This window comes from Cyphomyrmex costatus, unplaced genomic scaffold (assembly GCF_001594065.2).
Source record: "Cyphomyrmex costatus isolate MS0001 unplaced genomic scaffold, Ccosl1.0 scaffold283, whole genome shotgun sequence".
Taxonomy (NCBI): domain Eukaryota; kingdom Metazoa; phylum Arthropoda; class Insecta; order Hymenoptera; family Formicidae; genus Cyphomyrmex; species Cyphomyrmex costatus.
Window position 1 is genome coordinate 139,540 of NW_017276944.1, and position 20,752 is coordinate 160,291.

Below are 20,752 nucleotides of genomic sequence, written 5' to 3' on the forward strand. Positions count from 1 at the left end.
TATATATATATATATATATATATACACATGTTTTATAATTATATAATCATTGGAATATACTTTGATTTCTCAAGATTACTCTGATAGACCTTCCATTATGCAACATATAAACAGGCACTCACACATACATGCTAATTAATATGGCTAAGTAAGTACAGTCATGGCCGCTTCTTAAAATATATATATATATATATATTGACAAATCTTTATTGCGCGTTGGACACTTAAGCTAGGCGTAAACTAAATTACTTTGTACGTTATTCTCGTTCGTGGCACAGACCTTGTCAGACGGGCGTTTCCGCATTAGTATCCTTCCTGCAACAGTGACAACTCGCGATTAGTTCCGATTCTATTGGACGCTATCGAGAAAATTAGAGATAAAATCGTTGCGGTTTGCAGGACGATTTGTAGATTTATATCGTCACACTCGCTTACCTCCTCGCTGATGATTTGACAGTCAGGGCAAGCACGGATCACAGAAAAGATATAGTTATGTTAGAGAACGTTCCAACGCCACCTTTTGTGTATACAGCAAGGAGAAATATGGGAAACCAAAGAAAACCAGAATGAATTAAAAAGAGTGTTATAAAATTGCGCTAAGACAAGAAACGCTGTAACTTAAGTATGTTAGTTCGCCGCCAACCTTTTTTTACGTTGGATGTGACGTACTTGTATTGTCTTTTTGTAAATTGTTTTATATGTCAATGAACGCATCAACTTTTTGAATAATCGTTTATATAAAGGTTTCTATTTTTATCCTATGTGACTACGTTTTATTTCTATGACTTTGTTAATTTTGATTATAAGCTTTCATTATGACTTTATTTTTTATTAATTATGTAGTTATTGCAGTCACAGATCGTTTCCAAGTTCACATGCATTCTATTTTAAAATGTAATTTCTCATACAACTTTTTCCTGTTAATTTCTCTTAAAGATTCTACATATTGAAATAGTATTTTTTTTTTTATTATTCTTAAAAGAGGATTCTATTTTCAATATAGATGATTTACATACAATATATGTAATAATGTAAAATGCTTTCGCTCTGTTATTTTATGTCTTTGATTCTGACATCAAATCCATCGTATATAAAAAGCACGTTTTTACTTTGCATCTATTTGAATTTATTTAACAAGCGCCATTCGATATCCAAAATCTAAATATGATATATGTGTTTATTACTCACTCGGTCTCGGCGATAGTTTGCTCGTATTGTTGCTGCTGTTGCTGTTGTTGTTGCCTGAGCGCCGCCAGTTCATTACTGTGTTGTAGGTCATGGGTCAACGAACTCGACAGTATCCTGCCGCTCATCGGTAAGATATATTCGGGCCTATCCTCCAGAACGGTGGGGGTGCCCATCTTGCCGCGTTTTAGACTGCCGTATCTTTCGGAACCGCTGAGGTTGTCATGCTGGGAGCCGTGCAGACTTTGGCCACGTTTCAGGCTGCCGTAACGCTGCTCGGAACCACTCAGGTTTTCGTGATTCGAATTCTGTGAATGATGGCTCATGCTAGAGGCGAGGATGCGTGACGACATGGACAACATGTACGGTGTGGGTGACACTGTATGGTCTTCCTCGGCGGTATAAGGGAATAAATACTTTTCTCCCAAATGATGCATTTTCTCTTCACCTTCTGAGTAGTTCTCGTCCGGCTGGTTCTTTTGCGGTGAGTTTATCTCCGGATATGGCAGCGGATTCGGGCTCGAAGTCTTGTTCGAAGCTATTTCGTTATCTGACATAGTACCACCGGACCATTGGCTACTTCGTACATCCATCACTGTAAAAAAAATAAATAATATTTTTAACTTTTTTCAAAAATATCATCAACCCTTTATATTTATATAAGTATTGTGTGCTACTATAAAATGAGAAATAACATTTAAATCTTTTAAATGGAATTTTAGTTTTACTATCTTTTCATTTCTCATATTGTTTTACAATCACTGATCTCTTTATGATTCAAGATTTTTTACACATGTTTTTCTCATTATTCTTAATTTAAAAACTCGTAATTGCCAATCTCACCATTCGATGACAGATATGCTTCTGGCAGTTGGGAACTCCATCTCGGGGCGTAGATTGGTTTGATGTTGGGGAAGAGTTCAGTATTCGAGCAAAGTATGTTCAAGTGTTCGGCGGGATTAGTGTGAATATTGGGCAAATAACTGTGAGTGACGTGCTGTTGTGTAGATACTCCCATATTTCTGTGCGATCTCGACGTGACGTCATCCTCGTCGGAGCTGTGCGAACTGGCGAGGTCCAGGCTTCTGCCGCCTCCTTCGGCTTGCGAGCCATCGGAGTCTGATTCTGATTCTCTGCGCTGACCTCTTATCTCCGTAGATTCTTTCGTAAACATTGTGTAACATTAGCTTAAGGATAAATAAGTGAAAAGAGTGATTTTCGATTAAAGCGGGTTTTGATCGAAATATAAATTTTTATAACTTCCAATTTAAACAAATTTCGTGCCGATTATATTTGTCGGTCTCGAAACAGAGTCTCAGATCGAAATTAGATTATGTAATATCATAAATTAAACACTTGGTTTAAAACTTATCTATTATAAAAATTTATGAATAAACTCAAATAAATTAGTTTTAATATATGGTATAATTAATTTTTTGTGGTTCAATATGTCCTTTCGTATATTATAGTTTTTAAAATTTTTTATTTGTTGTTTATAAAAGCTATACCTTGTCGAGAATTTAGTGCTGATCGATGACTCCTCGACGACAGATACGGATCTCGATCGCTATTGTAATTACTTGTGGAGGTTGATGTATGTCTCAAGTGCGTATCGCTACGATAAGGGCTTGAACCTGTTTTATTTGTACTTCTTGAGGTTGTACTACTTGTAGAAACGCCAACGTGAACTCTCTTGCATGCGGATTCGGCTCCGCTATAAGTCGAGGAGTAAGCTAGCGCTGAACGCTGAAACATAAACGTCAATATTAATGCGTTCATATTTAATTAGTATATTTATAACAAGAAATCAATTTTAAATTACATACTGAATGACCATTTACATTTTGACTGCTACTTCCGTTTCCCATGCTTCCTTCAAGCAAGGGCGCTTTTTTGCCAATACATCTTAATAGACTTTGATATAAATTTCTCCTAACTCTGCTATTGATGAAACAGTAACCGATGAGACTGAATGCCGCGTGAACCACGATAGCGACACTCAGTAAATACGAAAGCATCGACGAGTTCTCTGATGCATTGAGAACCGCCAAAGTCCATGTGGAGCCTAGTAAAGGTAATGAAGCCACAGAGAGCCATAGGAGCGTTCGTAAATTTCCAAAGCCCATGATGTGCTCTTTCAGAGTAAACGCTGCGCGAATGCACATTACGAGAATGCAGAAGTTCACCAATACGGCAGCGCAAACGGGACCTATGAGCGCCCAAATCACGGTTTCATAGATGGACAACCAGCAGCTGAAAAATTAAATAAAAATTTATATATAATTAAAAAATTCCATTTGAAAATTCAAAAATGTATTTTATTTTAAAAATTATATTCTATTATGTTTTAGTAATTTTGACAAGTCGCAAAAGAATATGTTATTATAATACAAATTACCGTCGTCGAATTATATCATATCATTTAAGTTTTAATTTTAATCTACAATTTTATCTTTATAAAGATATTGTGATTTACTCGATAAAATAATAAAATTTTAACATGTTAAGGTCAACTTACAAGTAGAAATTTCCATACTGATCAGCCCTGACGCCGATAGTAAGTCCAACAATGACAGCCGGTAGACCATATCCCATAGTGTAATAAAATCTCATCTGGCCATGGTTCACATCTCTCATTTCCGTCAGCATTCGATAGAGATGAACGGAGTCTACGAGGGTCCAGGCAAAAGTGCTCAACCAGGTGTAATGCAATCCTATCGCCGTGAGTTTGCATGGGAATTCATTGGAGATGAGAGGATTTCTGGCTTTGAGGGCGATTAGATACAGGATTTCCGCCATAAAAACGCATAACACCAAATTTTTGTGAATACTGTTAGAGTTGGTACCACCGCCGCGAATTAACGCCAGGATCAAGAGAGCAGATAATAGCAGCGGTAAGGCGAGCATGAACGCGCTATAACTGGTCACATCTTCTAATAAAGATGGTTCGGGAACGTATTCAAGATCGAGGACGTCTGTCAGTATGGCAAAGGTGGACAGTTTCATGCAAGAGCAGTTCACAATAGTACCGAATGACAGGGAATTGTCTTCGATTTCTGTGGTGCAGCCCATTCGACTCCATTCACCGATTCTAAAATTGATCAAATAAAAGAAATTTTTTTGTAAATATGAAATTTTTATTAAAACAGAACAAAATTCAAATTTTTGTACAAATGAATTGTGACCAATCAATTGCCAAATTAAATCAGTTTTTTTTATAGAAAATTAAAATTTCTTAATTTGTGAAAAGAGTCAATTAACTTCTCTTACCCCCTTGCCGTGCTCCAATGGACGCATTGCGGATTTGTTCTGGTCTTGAAATCATTGTTTTCATGAAGCCACAGTCTGACTTGAATCGGTGACTGCAAAGGAATTCCTGTCAAGGACTCGTAGCCATCATCCGAGGGAACTAACACCGAGACAGTCATTACGGGCGATCCAACTGCTACTTCTACTCCCCATCTAACTGATACTGAGTCATCGAATCTATAATTCAAACATTAGCATTAAAGTAATTAGCCAAGTAAGCGATCCTTTTATTCCCATTTTTTTGCATATAAAGTTTAATAAAAAATAATAAATTCTCTTAGTACTTAAAATAATAGTATTAAAATAATAATTAATTGATACGCAATAATTGAGCAATATAATATACCTTTGCGGTAAGAGAGCGCCAAGTTCTTTGTATTGCACGTAACTCAGCACGGCCTTTCGATTGTTTAGACTGTTCTTCACATTTAATTCACCCTGTATGACGGGTTTGATACCTAACGTATTGAGTGGCACCTGGACCTTTGAGTGCGGATCGAATCTGCTTGGATCAGCCATGTAGTTGTTGTACTTTGGGAAGTTAATAGACGGACCAAAGTGTGTTGAAGAGCTTAGAAAAGCGGAAGTATCAGGCAGAATGACTTTCCGATCGGCTTCCGCGGGCCTCGCTGTTGATAAAGTAGGATCTTCCTTATATTCAATGGTCTCGTAGCCAAAGAGACTCTCCGATGTTACGATGTCTAATCCCAGCACTAAAATAATAAAATTAAAATAAATGTTCAAAATGAATTCCTCTGGTATGAAGTCCATATGTATACTTTTGCGGAAATTATAAAATTTATTATTTTTACATTTAATTAAATTTTAACATTGTCACAAATATCGAATATAAAACTTATTCTTATATTTAAAGAATTTATTTTAATTTCAATTTGTTAGAGAAGATTGAAATATTTAATAACAAATATCTAAAAATAATAAAATTTTGAACACATAGCCGGAGACACTACCGCGTCTCCTGATATCTAATATAATATTAATATAATAATATTATAATACAATACAAGATTAAGTTTTTATAACAAATCATTTTATTAATTATAGTAATTGAATTGAAAGAAAGAGAGATAAAGAGTCTCACATATACATACCAACGTTATCATTGACTACTTCAAAGGGATTGGTAAAAGTATCATGTTGAGATGCCGTTAAAGTCTTTAAGTATCTCGCCATAGCATCCAGAATCTTATCGGGACTATCTCCGTTAAGTTCTTCTATTTTTTCCCATTTTTCCTTGTATTTGGACCTCAGAATTGCTCCGGCTATGCCGATCAGATGGGTGACGTAATCCTTGTCCTGACTGTGAGTCAGATTCAGACCCACTAGACTTTCTTCGTAACGTAGCAACGCCACTAGCAAGGATTCCGTCACCAAAAGATCTACTCCGTACATTTCTCTCGTAATATTCACCGCTCTGTGAACGTCTTTTGCCATTTTCACAGCTACATAGGTGTTTAGTGTGAGATCTTTGGTCTCCAGAGCCGCCAACTGGTGTCGATGTTCGATGAAGGCCTCCGAAGTACAATTAAAGAGATCGGGCGGTTGCCAACCGCCTAATTTGTCGTCGCAGGATCTGGAAGTTTTGCCTTCGGCGGTGCCGGGACAATCCTCGATGGCTGTCAATCCAAAAAGAGTCCGCGGCCACCATAAGCCGTCCGAGTATGATCTGGGACAGCCATCGTAGACTACCTCACAGCCTCTCAGAGTTACCTAATATATTAAAAAATATTAATGTTTTGGTTAGCGTTGTTAAAAACAATGGTTTTCTTAAATATTAAAATTATTATTTATTTTAAAAAATTTATTCTTAAAGTTTATTTTATATAAAAGTATTCAGAGTATTCAGAATTTTTAAAAAAATGTTAGCTAAAATATATTTTACATTTCGTTCTATTCTTTTACCTCAGCATAAGAATTTGGACAGTCGGTGCACGAACGACCGATCACTCCCGTCCGACAACGGCATTGACCTGTCTCAGTGTCGCAACGAGGACCGAAACTGCCGGTTGTATAGCACTCGCATGGTATGCATTCCTTCCGTCCGTTCGGCTGGTAGTGATTTTCCTTGCAGTGGCATTCGCCGGTGGTCTTGTTACAAGCGGGATCATAGCCCTTGGTCTCATCGCAATGGCAAGGCCCGCAAATTGGAGATCCCCACCATGTCGCCGGACAGGGTTGTTCGCTCTTTGTCTCGCAATACTCTCCGGATATATCAGAAGAAGCACATTCACACCGATAACCACGCCTCAAATCGGTCATATTTTCGATGCAAATGCCGACATCGCTGCAGGGCTCGAGATTGCAAATGCGTTCGCAATCACGACCGACGTGGCCAGCTGCGCACACACACTCGCTCGACTGCCATTTTGCTATGCAGATTGATGCCTGTGGACATTCTAAGTTGCAGTGGGTTTCAGATGGACAACCAGCATTGACGTTCTCTTGAATAGTTGGACGCTGAAGAACACTCTGGTTGGTGCCGATTCGTATATCCTGCAGGCAGCCGTTAAAGAACGGTAGATCGATATTGGTCGCTTGGTCTGAACCACCTACAAGGATTCTGCCAACGTACAAACCCTGCAGCTTAGCTGGTAGCGGCACTGTCGCAGGTCGTTCGCGATAGTCTGTGTCTAGAGATACATGGCCGCTTTGCCAGACAATCTCCATGCGATGCCATTCGCCATCCGCAACTATACCACCAGTTCGGATTACATCGGCACCATCCAGCGAGACGACCAGCTTGCCGTTTCGGATTTCTAACAGGACCGAGCTATTCTGGCCGATCTGCACGCTCATGACGAATGCTTGTCGTGCGCGAGTTCGGAGACTCAGGGCCGTCATCCACGGTAATTGAATAGGTCGTAATAATGGATTGAAGCCGAGCATGCCATCGCCGCGAAAGTTGTACGGCGCGCCAATTTCTTCGGCACAAGTAGGCCCGGCAAAGTTATGTTCGCACTCGCATACGAAACCCGACCAGATTTCACGACATTTACCATTGTTTCTGCAGGGCGACGAGGCACAGAAGGCAGCCTTTTCGGGGCAACCCGCATTCGTTCCATTGTCGGCTACGAATGAGTTCAAGTCAACGAAAACGTGATCGATGTAAAGATCACTAATGCATCCTACATAGTCTTTGTTGCGGATCTGGAAGCTGGATGGGATTGATGGCAGACCACCTAATTGTAACGGTCCAGTCAAGTCCAGGAACCTGTGGCAGGTTTCGGTGACAAATCCACAACGATCCTCGAGAACTCTTTCGCTCCTACCAGCGCAAGTCCATTTTGGACCTAGTCTCTCCCCGTGCTTTAGAGCAAGCGCGACGTCACAATCGTCTAGAGACACTGTCACAGTTCGGTTGATGTATGAGACCACAACCTCATGCCACTGACCGTCCGAGACACCACCAGGAACGCTCGCCATTGCTCTTGTTACTTCATCACCGAGAGAAAAGCTAAACTGCACGCGCGAATCCACGATTTCTAGGGCGATAAAGTCGTGGCGTTCGTTATATCTGCCATTGTAGAGTAGCAAGCCATCGACCAACTCGGTAGCAAATTTCAATCTAAGATGAAGACGATGGCGTTGCTTAAGAGAAGCGAAAGTGAGGAATGTCGCCGGACCGAAACTGCGTGCTTTCAACTCGCAGAAAGGTGTTACGCTTTCCAAAGCGGATACAGGGCAACCCTCGCAGGTAAAGCCAGCGGTATTCTTCACGGTACACTGAGAACCACTTTTACAGATGCCAGGTGAGCAAGCGTTGCGGTTCATTGAGATCTCGCAGTTTACGCCGGTGAAATCCGGTTGGCAGGTGCATGAATATCCACCCTCTCGCCTGTGGCAGATGCCACCATTCATGCAAGGATTCGAGTAGCATAAATTCACTTCGGTGTCACACATATAAGCCTCGCGACTACCAGTAAAGCCACGGGCGCACCTGCACGCGAATGTGGTCACCGGATAGATGGGCCGAAAGAGAACCGTGTCGCTGCTGGCAAAACCGGACGCGTTGCCAAACTTGAGCACCGTCAGGCACTCTTCAAAATTTAGGCAAGGCTCACGAACGCAAAGATTGTCATCGAAGGGCAGAACAGTGACAGTTGCTAATCTCGCCAGGATACCGCGATTGAGGTATACTCGTTCCTGAAGAAATTGCGGACTGTAAAACTCGTCAACCGTGCCTGGTTCGACCTTGCGTGCCGAGAAGCTCACGTTTAGGATTTTGCCGTGCACGTTTGCGTCTTCCTGAACACTAAAGAGAAAGATGTTCTCACGGGGACAGGGAATGATAGCCGCCAAGCCATCCAGAAAGTAACCCAGAAGAGGACTAAGAAATGCTTCTACTGTCATATCGTCCAATCTTACTGTAATCGAGTTCAGCAACATCTCATCAGTGATTAGACGTACTGATAACGTCATTGTGGCCTTTGCCTCGTTGATACCGTCTGTCACGGCGACTTCCATAGTCGCTACTCGCGGCACGTTAGTGTTGAGTTGCGGCGACAATCGGATCTCGCCAGTGGTCCTATTGAGATCGATCAGATTCGCATTATTGCCGGAGAGGATGCTGTAGACAAGATTGTCCGTCACATCAGCATCCACTGCTGGTATCCGGCCAATTGATACAGTTGGGAAGAAGTCCTTGAAATTATTAAAAATGATTTGAAAGTCCTTAAGCACCGGCGCGTTGTCGTTCACATCGGTCACTAGAATCTGCACCACCGCGTCTGAACGCAGCGGTGGTGACGCGGCTCGCACCACGAGTTCAAATTTCTTCTTCGGCGATTCGTAGTCAAGTTCCTCGAGGGTAATTAATTCGGCGCGATCGGCGCCTTGACGGACATTCAAGCTGAAGCTGTTGGAGTCCTCGCCGCCGATGATACTGTACTGCACTACTGCATTAGGACCCTCGTCTGGATCGTGGGCGTAGATTTCACCAACAGTCGAACCAATCGGAGAATTCTCGGCGATGTAAAGAATGATCTTATCGTTCTCAAAGGCTGGTGGCGAGTCATTGATGTCTTCTATTTTGATAGTAACAGGAACGACGGACGAGAGTGCGGGCGAACCGCGATCTGTGGCAACGGCTTTTAAAACGTAATATGCCACCGATTCTCGGTCCAATATTTTCGCGGTTCTGATAATGCCTGTTGTAGAGTCAATCGTGAACGCTCCGTCGCCGTCATCCTCCAAACCGTATCTTACCTAGATCAGTCATATTAAGTTTATTAAAAAGTTATAAAAAAATTTTTTGAAATTAGTATTAAAAATGTATACTATTAATTTATGCTTATATTAATTATTTTTTTATAAATATAATTTATAATATTTATTTATTATTAATTAATTAATTAGAATAATCAAATATTTATAATTGTCGTTTATATATATAAGCAAATCAATTAGTATACTATATTTCTCATTTAAATTATATCATAGCAACATTTTTGCCGGAGAGAGCTACACTTACCCGACCATTGAGATCGGTATCTGCATCGGTCGCCGAGACTCTCAGTACGCTAGTGCTTAGCAAAACATCCTCGAGAATCGAACCCTGGTATTGCGGCGCCTCGAAGACCGGTGCGTTGTCATTTACGTCCGTGACGGAGATCTCCACGTCGGTGGTATCCGATAGCGACGGTACTCCACCGTCCCGGGCGGTCACTGTCAACAGATACGAGGGTACCAGCTCGCGATCGAGCGCTTTTGTCGTCGTGATTGCTCCAGTTTGTGGATTGATGGTGAACTCGGTGATCACCTGTTCGCCATTGTCAGTCGCTAGGCTGTATGTGATCTGGGCGTTCTTGCCGACATCGGCATCAGTGGCACTCACCACCAGCACTGTCACGCCAATCGGCGCATCCTCGAACACCGAGACTGAGTAGGGTGCGTTTTCAAATTCTGGAGAATAATTATTGGCGTCCGACACGTTGACGTAAACCAAGGCGGTATCAGTGCGGCTGCCGCTATCTGACGCAGTTACTGTCAACACAAACCGTTTCTCCTGCTTATAATCGAGCGTCTGTGCGATAGTTATAAGGCCACGTCCGTTTTGCGAAGCAATAGAGAAGCGCCCGCGCGTGTTACCGCCCGTGATTTCATAATGGATTCTGGAATCCTCATCCGGATCGGTGGCGGTCACCGTGGTGACCGGGGTGCCCGCCAGACTATCCTCGGACACTACAGCTTCGTAGGTTTTTGGCTCGAAGTAAGGATCATTGTCGTTTACATCGGTCACCGTGAGAAATACTGTCGCACTCGCGGATTTTGGTTCTTCTCCAGAATCTGCCGCGATTACGGTAAATTGATATCTAAAATCAAAATAAGAATCTCTTGTCACAGAGTTTGCTAAAGAATCTAAAGTAAGGTTTTTAAGTAAAATTTTATGTAAAGTGAGAACGAGGAGACTATTTTGTATAATTTTCTTTAAACATTAGTTTTAAATGTTTTACTTTTATCCGCGTTGATTTATATTTGAATTATTCCAACTCCGATTAAATGACGATTTAATAATCGATAAAAAGATTAACATACTTTGAACACTGTTCACGATCTAATTGCTTCGTCGTGTAGATCCAACCAGTTTCCGCTTTCACGGTGATAGGGAAGTTCTCTGTGGAGGCGCCGGTGAAATCACGTGCGCCAATGGTGTATTTGATGAGTGCATTGTTACCCTCATCGGCATCGTATGCTTGTACCCTCAGGATCGAATATCCCAGTGGTACGTTTTCCGACACTGATTCTTGGAAATGGCTGGTGTAGAATCTTGGCGCGTTGTCATTTACATCCTTGACCATCACGAGTAGTTGGGTAGTGTTGGAACGGGCGGGCGAGCCACCGTCCTGAGCACGTATGACGATCTTGTAGCTCCTGGTGGACTCGTAGTCGAGTGGCTTAACTAGGGCTACATCGCCACTCATTGAATCGATCGAGAAGGTGTTCTGCGTGTTGCCGCCAATGATAGCGTAGCGGACAGCAGCGTTGGCGCCAGCATCCGCATCCATCGCCCTAATACGGGCTATCACTGGATTAGTCGTGTAGTCCAAGTCCTCCGGCACGGTCGCCGAATATGTGCGCTCGGTGAACTGCGGGTAATTGTCGTTGTCGTCCAGTACACGTACCACCAGGGTTGCATTTGCACTGCGTCGCGTCGAAGGTGGTGTCGCTTGATCCGTAACGCTGAGCATTACCGTGTAAATCTCGGTTTGTTCGCGATCGAGAGGAGTTCGTGTAGTGACCACACCGGATCTGAGATATACAAAGATTTACATTGTAAATATATGAATCATGCGAAATTATATTTCATTGAGCTGATTATATCAAAGATTTTATCTCGTAAGAACTTCTAAAAAAGAAAAATTAAATTGAGAAAAAACAAAAACATGAAAGAGAGAAAATGAAAAATACATTTTTTATTTTCTACGTAGTTTAATCGTGTCACACTGATAGTATTAAAATATACAGAAGATAATCTATAATTCATGTAATAGAAAAAGATTAAAATCTTTTTTATTTATGAATATAGAAAAAACTTTCTAAAAACGAAATATTAAGATGACTAGTTTCGGGTGTCAAGAAATTAAGCTTTCTACTAATATTTTGGAATATATATATTTGTATAGTACTAACCTTGGATCGATTCTGAAAGTCGCTGTATCCTCCATATGCGTGATGCTATTACCTGCCGTAATAGAGACGATAGAGTACTCTACTTCAGCATTTCTTCCAGTATCCTGATCCGTAGCCTTAACTGTTATTACCGTGGAACCTACGGGAACACCTTCACGTACCGACGCGTCGTATTCCGGTCCCTCGAAGCTGGGCGTATGATCGTTTGCATCTAACACATTAACTTGAAGAGTCGTTGTGCCGGTACGCGGAGGAAATGAATCGTCCACTGCCAACACCTATTTGATAAATCCATTGTAATTGAAAGCTATTTTGATTAGAACCTCTATTTTTCACTTTAATTGCATGTACGTTTTACAACGTTAATAAATTGCTTTTAAACATAAGAGAGTCGCACGTCTCTTAAATAATGTTTTTTTTTTTTTTTTTTATGAAATTTATTCTTACAGTTAGAACAAGGCTTATTATTTCTAATTTTCATTCCTTTTACACTTCAGAATTCGATACGCACCCGAAAATAGTGCACGTCGACATTTTCCCTATCCAACCTGGCACGGGTGGTTACTCTTCCGGTTACTGGATCAAGAGCCAATAATGCTTGCGATCTCGCATCTACCAGGGAGCTCATGGAATATCGTACGGCGCCGTTCTCGGGGTCTCTAGCCTTCACTGAAGTCACATACATTCCCGGCTCTTTTTCCTCTTCTACCGCGGCGAGATAGAGGTGTTGCTCGAAATACGGCGATTGATTCTTGAGCTCTCGTCTCACCCTTCTACCTAGATCAGTGTCGTCCAGCTGATGGTGATGAAAGACAATCTTCAACCGATGCTCGGCATCGGTCAGACGCGAGTCGCCGGTGCAGCGCAAATTCATGCTAACTGAGACCTTCCATAATGGGTCGACTAGGCATTGCTCGGTAGCGGAAACCAAGTCCCCGGCGGCACCTTCCACGAGGAACCTGGGGTCTGCCACTCCACCCCATCTTGTTTCGCATTCCTTCAATGTCGTCTGAGGTAGAAAATCACGGAGAGCTGCCACCAGTTGAGACGTCCGTAGGCATACCTCGGTAAACCTATCGATGTAATTAGATCTTTAGTTATGAATTTTAATTTTTTCGAAGCTAAATATTCCTTTTTTTTTTTAAATTACTTTATGTACCATATAACAATCTAAATTAGTTAATATACACCTGTGTTAACGTACTATTCTGACCATTATTTTCCCAAAACAGTTTCTTTTTTTTTTTTTTTGCTATGAGGAATCTATTTATATTTTGTGTGCAGAATTTTATTGTCGTTAGAGGAATCTATTTATATTTTGTGTGCAGAATTTTATTGTCGTTATATTTATATTTCGCCAAACAAATTAAATACCGATATTACGAGTCACTAATTCAGTATCTACAGTCATCAATATTTTTATCTATATACATCTAACAGCCGATTTCCAACCTGTCGGTGCTGGGCATCGCGTAAGAGGCCAGAGTCTCCGCCATCCAGCCCCTGGTGGCCGCCAGGTCGTGATTCTCCCCGCCGCATCCGGTAATTAAAATCCTTAATGGCAAACTATAGTAATCGATAGTAGGTCTACCGAGGCGGGAGCTCGTAGAGTCGACGTAAAAGGTGAAAACGCGCGGATACTGGAGACCTTCACAGCTAAGCGTCTTTGCCAGAGTTACGCGGCCTGTGTGCGGATGGACTTTGAGGAGCTTCCGAGCAAACCAAGCGGTGCGCTCACTAGACGCCTCGTACTTGCGACGACCACCCAGCTGTGGCACTCCTGCCTCGAAGACGACAGTTCCGACGGGCGTGCTGGACGGCAGTACCGTCAGATAGCCATCGCTCAGCGTCCAGATGGTCGTCAACATCAACAGCATCCATCTCCACCTCGCCATGGCGACACGCACTTAATCCGTGCGATCCTGCGATTTGTACTGTTCTCTTCCCAAGTGCCTCATGATCGTCTATCTTCGCGAATTCTTCGCGAATTTAACACAACGCCAGGATCCTCCTAAGGAAAAGATATACCGATCGTAAATTTTTTTAATTAATTTAATTTGTAATATTACGTACTCCAACTTTAGTCTAGAACTATATGTTTTAAAACCGACAAATGAACGCGCGTTTACTTTTAAAGTAAAAATTATAAAATTTTCGCACAAGAGAATAGAGGTTTTATTTATATTCAAATTTTTTGTCAACAAGAAGTTGTCTTGAAAAATCTGTAAAGCAACTAGTCATTAGTGTCATTACAATTATGATCGAGAGATATAATTATCGCTAAAATAAGTCATTTTATTAAAATATAATGCAGAGAATTCTTCCATTTTTTTCCATTAGAACGAATATGGAAAGTAATTTATTTATAATAACATCAAGTAATTACTTCGAAGTAACTTGCTACAAGCTCAGCAAAATATCGGAATCGAGGAAAGCAAAAGATGATAGTAATCACGATGGACGACATTGCGATTGAAAGTAATATCGCGTGTACTTCTTGTTCCTCGCGTTTAATTCAACCTGGTAGACAGGTCGCGCGACTATAAGGACGAGTCAGCATATATAAAGATGTAAGGACGAGAGTCTCTCGTTTCTTGCGCCTTATTTCGCTCTGGCGAGTTTAATTGCCTTCTCGCTACAGCGAAGTACCATAATTGCCGGTACAGACGGCGATTTTCGAGGTGCACACATTTTCCCTTGCTATAGAAACAACCTTCCTTCGCCAGCAAAACGTGGGAAACAAACTACTTCCGGTCGTGCCCTTGCAGCGAGGTACCCCAAAGATACCGGTCTTTCGTCGGTTGTAGAATTCGTCGACCTCTCACATTACACGCATGCTTACATCGCGAATTTAATTCGATCGACCATTCGATCGCTTCTCGAGTTCCGGGCCTCTTTCTTTCACGCTCGACTTCAACGCGTGCGATCTTTGAGAAAGTCGATCGCGAGCAACGGAATCGCGCGCACTAACGCGATACTCGTCTTGTGAAGAAGAGCAGATTTCTCCAATTGTAGAAAAAAATGTATATAAGTCGAGATACCGTTGTGTTTTGGTATTCTCCAGACTAGGTTAAGTCGGGCGGGATAATTAATCATTTCAATATGATCTTATTACAGCTTGTCTTATTATAATTATTTAGTTTATTAAAAAATTATAATTTTATATACGTAAGTAATATGTGCATGTTTATATACAATATAATGTCGAGAACAGTTGAATGTATGAATGCTTTTTTTTCAAACGTGCGCCCTTGACATCTAACTTGGAGGAACAATGGGTCTAATATGCAGTAATGCGACGTCCGCTGTCATGCTCGAAAGAACGGAAGACTGCGATCTTTATCTCGAGTTCATCATGGTTCTCATTGCGCAGCAGTCTGCTTATGCAGCACATACTTTATCTCTCATATAATTAAAAATATAATGTTTCCCTCATTATTAAATGATAATAAAATTTTTAAGTCAAAACATTTCAGAGGACAGATAATTATCTATCTCTCTTTGATAAAGTTACTTTCTTTAATTATATCTATCACAATAATTCTAGGTTGTCTAGAGAAAAGAATTATCTTCATGTTGCAGAGAGTAATTTTTCGTTTATTTTGTATAAACAAGAATGATTTCATAATTTCATAATAATTAAAGCACATTGTGTAAACTAATACAATTACTAGTTAGTAATTAAAAAAATAATTAAAATATTAAATTATTTTCATAATAAAATCTCGAGAAAGAAAGGAAAAGAATAAGAAATTGTATATAACGCATCATTCAGGAGGAATTCCAGATTGTTATTTAAAATATATCATGCGATAGAGAGTCGCTATAAATAAAAGCATTTCTCCATCCATATTTACATTACCTGTTTTGATGAATGTTGCTGTTGAAAACTGGATCTTATTTAAATATCGAATACATCTTAAGCCGCATAATCAACGCGAGTGCAGAGCTATGCGAGGATGAGTCCGGATATACATAAATACCGGCCAACCATTTTACTCGCTTCGTTGTACTTGTCGTACATAGCTGGGAATTCAATTTAACATCTATGGAGACTTAAAGAACAGTTGGATTTCGGAACGAACGTGTACTTTTAAGGAAATAACTGTAAAATCCGAGTTATTCGCTATGCGAGCGAAATGATGAATATATACAAAAACGAAAAATCGTAACAATCGACATGAAAAATCAACCGTAACAAAATTGAATAAGTGGATAAACGTAATACCGTTAAATTTTTTATAACATTATCGAAGTTTTCAAGATATTTTAAACCGCGTTTGAAATAAGATTTCCAAATGAAGAGAGACGTTCACAATACAATAAACATAGACAGGTGATTTATGTACTCGAGCATTACGACACTCGACCGTTGAGTTTCTTGATCAACGACTCCTGTAACAAGTACCCGCAAACCGCATCTCGAACTGATTTGCTGTTGCCAGTATCGATGTTAACACGACTTTTTAAGCGTATCATGAAAGAAAAATGACGATTCGTCGATTAATCGATTGTGTACACAGATCTCAGTTTTTTAGTTTATAAACTCAAAAGAATTGAGAAAATACATTTCAAAGTATAAATACGAAATGTGAAATATGGAAATTTTCTGTAAATAATGTTTTTCTACGAAAAGAAAAAGAAACTTTTGTTTGGAAAAAACGTAGTAAACTTTAACAGAAATATGCGTATACAGTTATTATAAAATTTATGTTTTACAATTAATTAATTTATTTGCTTTAATTAATTATTATTAATTAATATTTTATCAATACTAATACCTAATGTGTCTTTAAAAAAAGTATTAGCATGAAGAGTTTATTTATAAAATATAAATGTATAAATTAATGATAAAAATGACTACACCGTAAAAAAAATTTACTAATTTTAATAAATAATTCTTTGAATAGAGTTCTATAGCGGAATATTTAATAAATGTAAACACATATTTAGTAATAATAAATAATAATAAATAAATATAAAATAAAATAGAACAATTGAAGAGCTAAGAGCTAATTATTGATTAGATCCAAAAACTATTAATTCAACTATCATTTTTTTCATTTATCTAAATATTTATTTATCGTAAGTAAATATTCCGCTAGAACTATTTCAAAGAAATATTTATTAAAATGTAACAAATTTTTTTTCAGTGTATTACTCTGCATATTTCTATATTCCGAGAAAGCTTTGTAGCACTCTCTAGATTCACGAATTTCTAAAAAGTATGGTTTTACTAGTAAAATAATTCAGTAAAAAAACGTTCACCTTCATCATCAATCTGATCTCGTCAATCTGATTTCAACATTGAATCGTTAAGTTCTTCCATTGAATGCTATTTGCACTCAACGTGAGCGTAAAAACAAATGTTCAAATGGTGAAATGCCTATGTGCAGAATGTTGCGTGCAACCCGTCGGGTAAATCGAGCTGAGAAACTTTAGTCCGTAATGTGCAATGCAATGCACCGTGCAATCGCGTGAAGATGCAGCGCTCGCGGTGCATAGGCGCATCCTCCCGTTTCGTGCAGCAGCTACGAGATTATTCCGTTCGTCGGTCCTTGCGAGAAATTACGGCAACTGGAGTTGACCATGCCGAGAACGAACGTGATAGTTCGATACTTTACTTCGTGTAAGTTCAGTCGATCCGGACCGATCGTCTTCTTCGTCGCTCGAGGGGATCTATTAGACGATCCGGTTCTCGCCAATCCACGGTCAGCGTACCGGCATGGACCCAATCGAGCCTCCAGGCCTCCGTCGCGAAGGTTAGAAACTTATTTGCAGGAAACAAGATGAAGAAAGGACAAAGAAAAGAAAGACTGCTACGTCGAATACTACAATATATCGTTCGGTAATCCGAGCGTAACGTACGTTTTCCGCATGGAAAGCAACAAATTTATTTAACTTCTTCGAGTTAGAATGTTTTTTTTTATTGTTAAAGTTAGCGAGTTCAAAAGTTATCAATTATGTACGTATTTCCTTTATTCGATATATGAGAGAATAGGCCAAATTGTTCTAATAAATAAATCATGTTTTCACAGAATGAGAAAATACAGGAATCATTTTCAACAGAGATCTTTCTTCTGAAGTGTTCTCTAAAGGTTGCAGCTATAATATATGCGCGCAAAAGATATGTTTTCTGTGAAATTTTTCTCTTTTCAAGTCATCACGAAAGACGTGCTATTACGTTTTAACTCTGCTATCTTGCTAACTTTAGTTAATTAAAGATCTGTGCGATTTTTAAATAATTGTTGAGAACATCAAGAGAGAAGAAACCGTTAAAGCCTTATTCATCTATGTAGATTCTAGCCTATTTTATGTATTAAATGCAGTTATGCGCTATCAATGCACCATTACTATTGAGATATCTTAAATTAGAACATTAATTTTTCCGCTTGACCAAGCAGAATTTTTAAAGCTCTTAGCTGCGTAGTTATCTTTCGATCGTCTTGAAAAATACTTTAGCCAAAGGCAATGTTAAGTGTTACCTGAGATATTAATGTATGGAAATTTCTTATAATTTTCTAACGAGACTGATCTTTTATAACACCGTCTGCTCTTTTTGTCTAATCTAAAAGTCTAAGGACCATCGTATACAAAATGATAAGCTGCATAACCATAACATAAGACCGCTGGACCAATGAGCATCTTAAGTAAATTAGTATGACATCTTTATGTCGGATGCTCATTGGTCCAGCAGTCTTACGCAGTTTTATGTAATTTTGCGTGTAATGGCCAAAATATAATTATTGACGTAGAAAAATTCAAAATTCGTTACATATGATATATTTTATTCCATTATTAAATGAGAATCTTTATTATAATCGTAGTCAATTAAACCGAGATCGTTTTAATAAATAAAGAATTTTTTCAAATGAGTATTGATTATTTCCGCCAAAGATATTTTGTTCAAAGCATTTTTCAAATGTTGTAAATACGATGCATACTCAAAAGATATAATTTCCATAAAATTATCTCTCCCTTTTTCAGATCGTCGCGAAGGGCATGCTATTTTGTTATTAAGTGAAAGTGACTGGCTCACACACCGATGGAACTATTAATTACATCGAAAAGGATCTAAACTTGTAGTGGAATCCGGTCCCGACTCACCTTTACGTGAGTATGCTTTCGGGTCCCAAAACGCATACGACGGAGTCGGTACACTGAATCAAGCTGAACCTGTTATCTCGGATGAGTCTACCACGAAAGAAACGCCATGATTTCACCGTTTTAATAGAGACATATACTTAAGCGCGGGCGACCGGTCTTCCGGACGTTTATGTGATTACCGAGCCGTCGAAGTGTAAGCTACCAAAGATATTAGCCTGTAAAGGGCTATAAAAGTATTTATCTGTGTTTCCCAATCGTTTTCTTTTGTAAAAGGTAGCTGGATTTTATAATCTATAAATTATTATATTATCTGAATTTGATGGCATAGTTAAGTAGAGAAATAAATTCCTTTTTTTTTTCTTTCATATAAATATCGAAAATTTACGCAATCTTTAAAAATGTTGTCCTTTTTTCAATCAGTTGTTCTTAAAATACGGCTCCAAAGTAAATTAAACTTTTTTCAAAGTAATAACTAACTTGTTTGTCGCTCTCGTTATCTTTTCTTCCCTTAGATTCTCCTTAGAGTTAAATAGAATTAAATCAAACCACGAAACCTATCTTACTATTATTAGATATATATTTAGAGAACATGCTCTGCTTGTTAAATTTGGATTATTTAATAAATTTGAATGTACATATTTGCAACTAAGAACATATAAACACTATAAACCATCATTATAAAGATTCCCTGCTGCCTTTATAACGCGGAGGAAACTGATGTCGTTTCCGTTACCTAGAAAAAGATAACAAAGATACAGTTTATTTCTGCGGAGAATCTGCGTGCGCGGTCAAAGAAAACTCGTCGAACGATCACCAGATTTATGGATCGGCCTTCTTGCCGGAGAATGCGATGCGGAAGAGATGCACGCGCGCGCGTCTCGCGGTCGTCGTATCGTATCCTCTTCTCCCGTTGGTGGAACAACCTATGAACGATCTCGCATACCACGCGTACGCGTTCCTCGATTAAAAGATATTCTTGCGGTGGACGCGAGCGCCTCGTAAGTGAAGATGAGCGAGAGATACCAGGATGCTTTCCGCGAAGCGAAATTTCGTCGGACGAAATTTTTATCCCCTAAATAATCCCCTGAGCTGTAATAAACGGCTCCAAAAAGAGGATAAGTTCGTGGCCGCATCTCATTACGATTGCATATACGCGAACGGGACGGCGGGCGAGAGGGGGAAAAGCAGACAAGCAGGCAGGTATAAGCGCAGGCACGCAGGGATCGGTAAGAATCGGTCCGGTGATTATTTCGACGAAAAAAACGTCCTGGACGACTCTGACGAATCGCCGGAGGCGTCCTCCTCTTGGCGGCCGGTGTCAGCGACTCTCATCCCTCTGCTTCTCCTTCTCCTTTTCTCATTCGTTCGTCTCTCTCCCTTTCCTTCTCTTTTTCTCTGTTTCTCTACGCCCGCCAAGCCAACTTTCTTCTGCAACCACCGGACTCGGCTGGTCCGTCCGCTCGATGAACGCGAACACGCGAGGGACGGCCCCGGCCTGGCT

The 20,752-nt window shown here is 39.8% G+C and overlaps 1 protein-coding gene across 1 annotated transcript; it reads right to left on the minus strand.

Annotated features, from left to right (window-relative positions):
- Positions 1–42: 42 nt before the first annotated feature.
- Positions 43–14,039, minus strand: stan (protocadherin-like wing polarity protein stan). Its single transcript, XM_018541393.1, has 16 exons — positions 13,597–14,039; positions 12,656–13,217; positions 12,145–12,422; positions 11,050–11,763; positions 9,986–10,826; positions 6,418–9,720; positions 5,607–6,225; positions 4,841–5,207; positions 4,456–4,671; positions 3,704–4,276; positions 3,012–3,438; positions 2,694–2,931; positions 2,029–2,346; positions 1,189–1,780; positions 436–442; positions 43–315 (listed from the first exon to the last, which is right to left on the minus strand). Exons 1-16 carry the CDS (start codon positions 14,037–14,039, stop codon positions 304–306), a joined length of 9,510 nt encoding a protein of 3,169 aa, XP_018396895.1. The 3' UTR covers positions 43–303.
- Between the last annotated feature and the right edge of the window lie 6,713 nt (positions 14,040–20,752).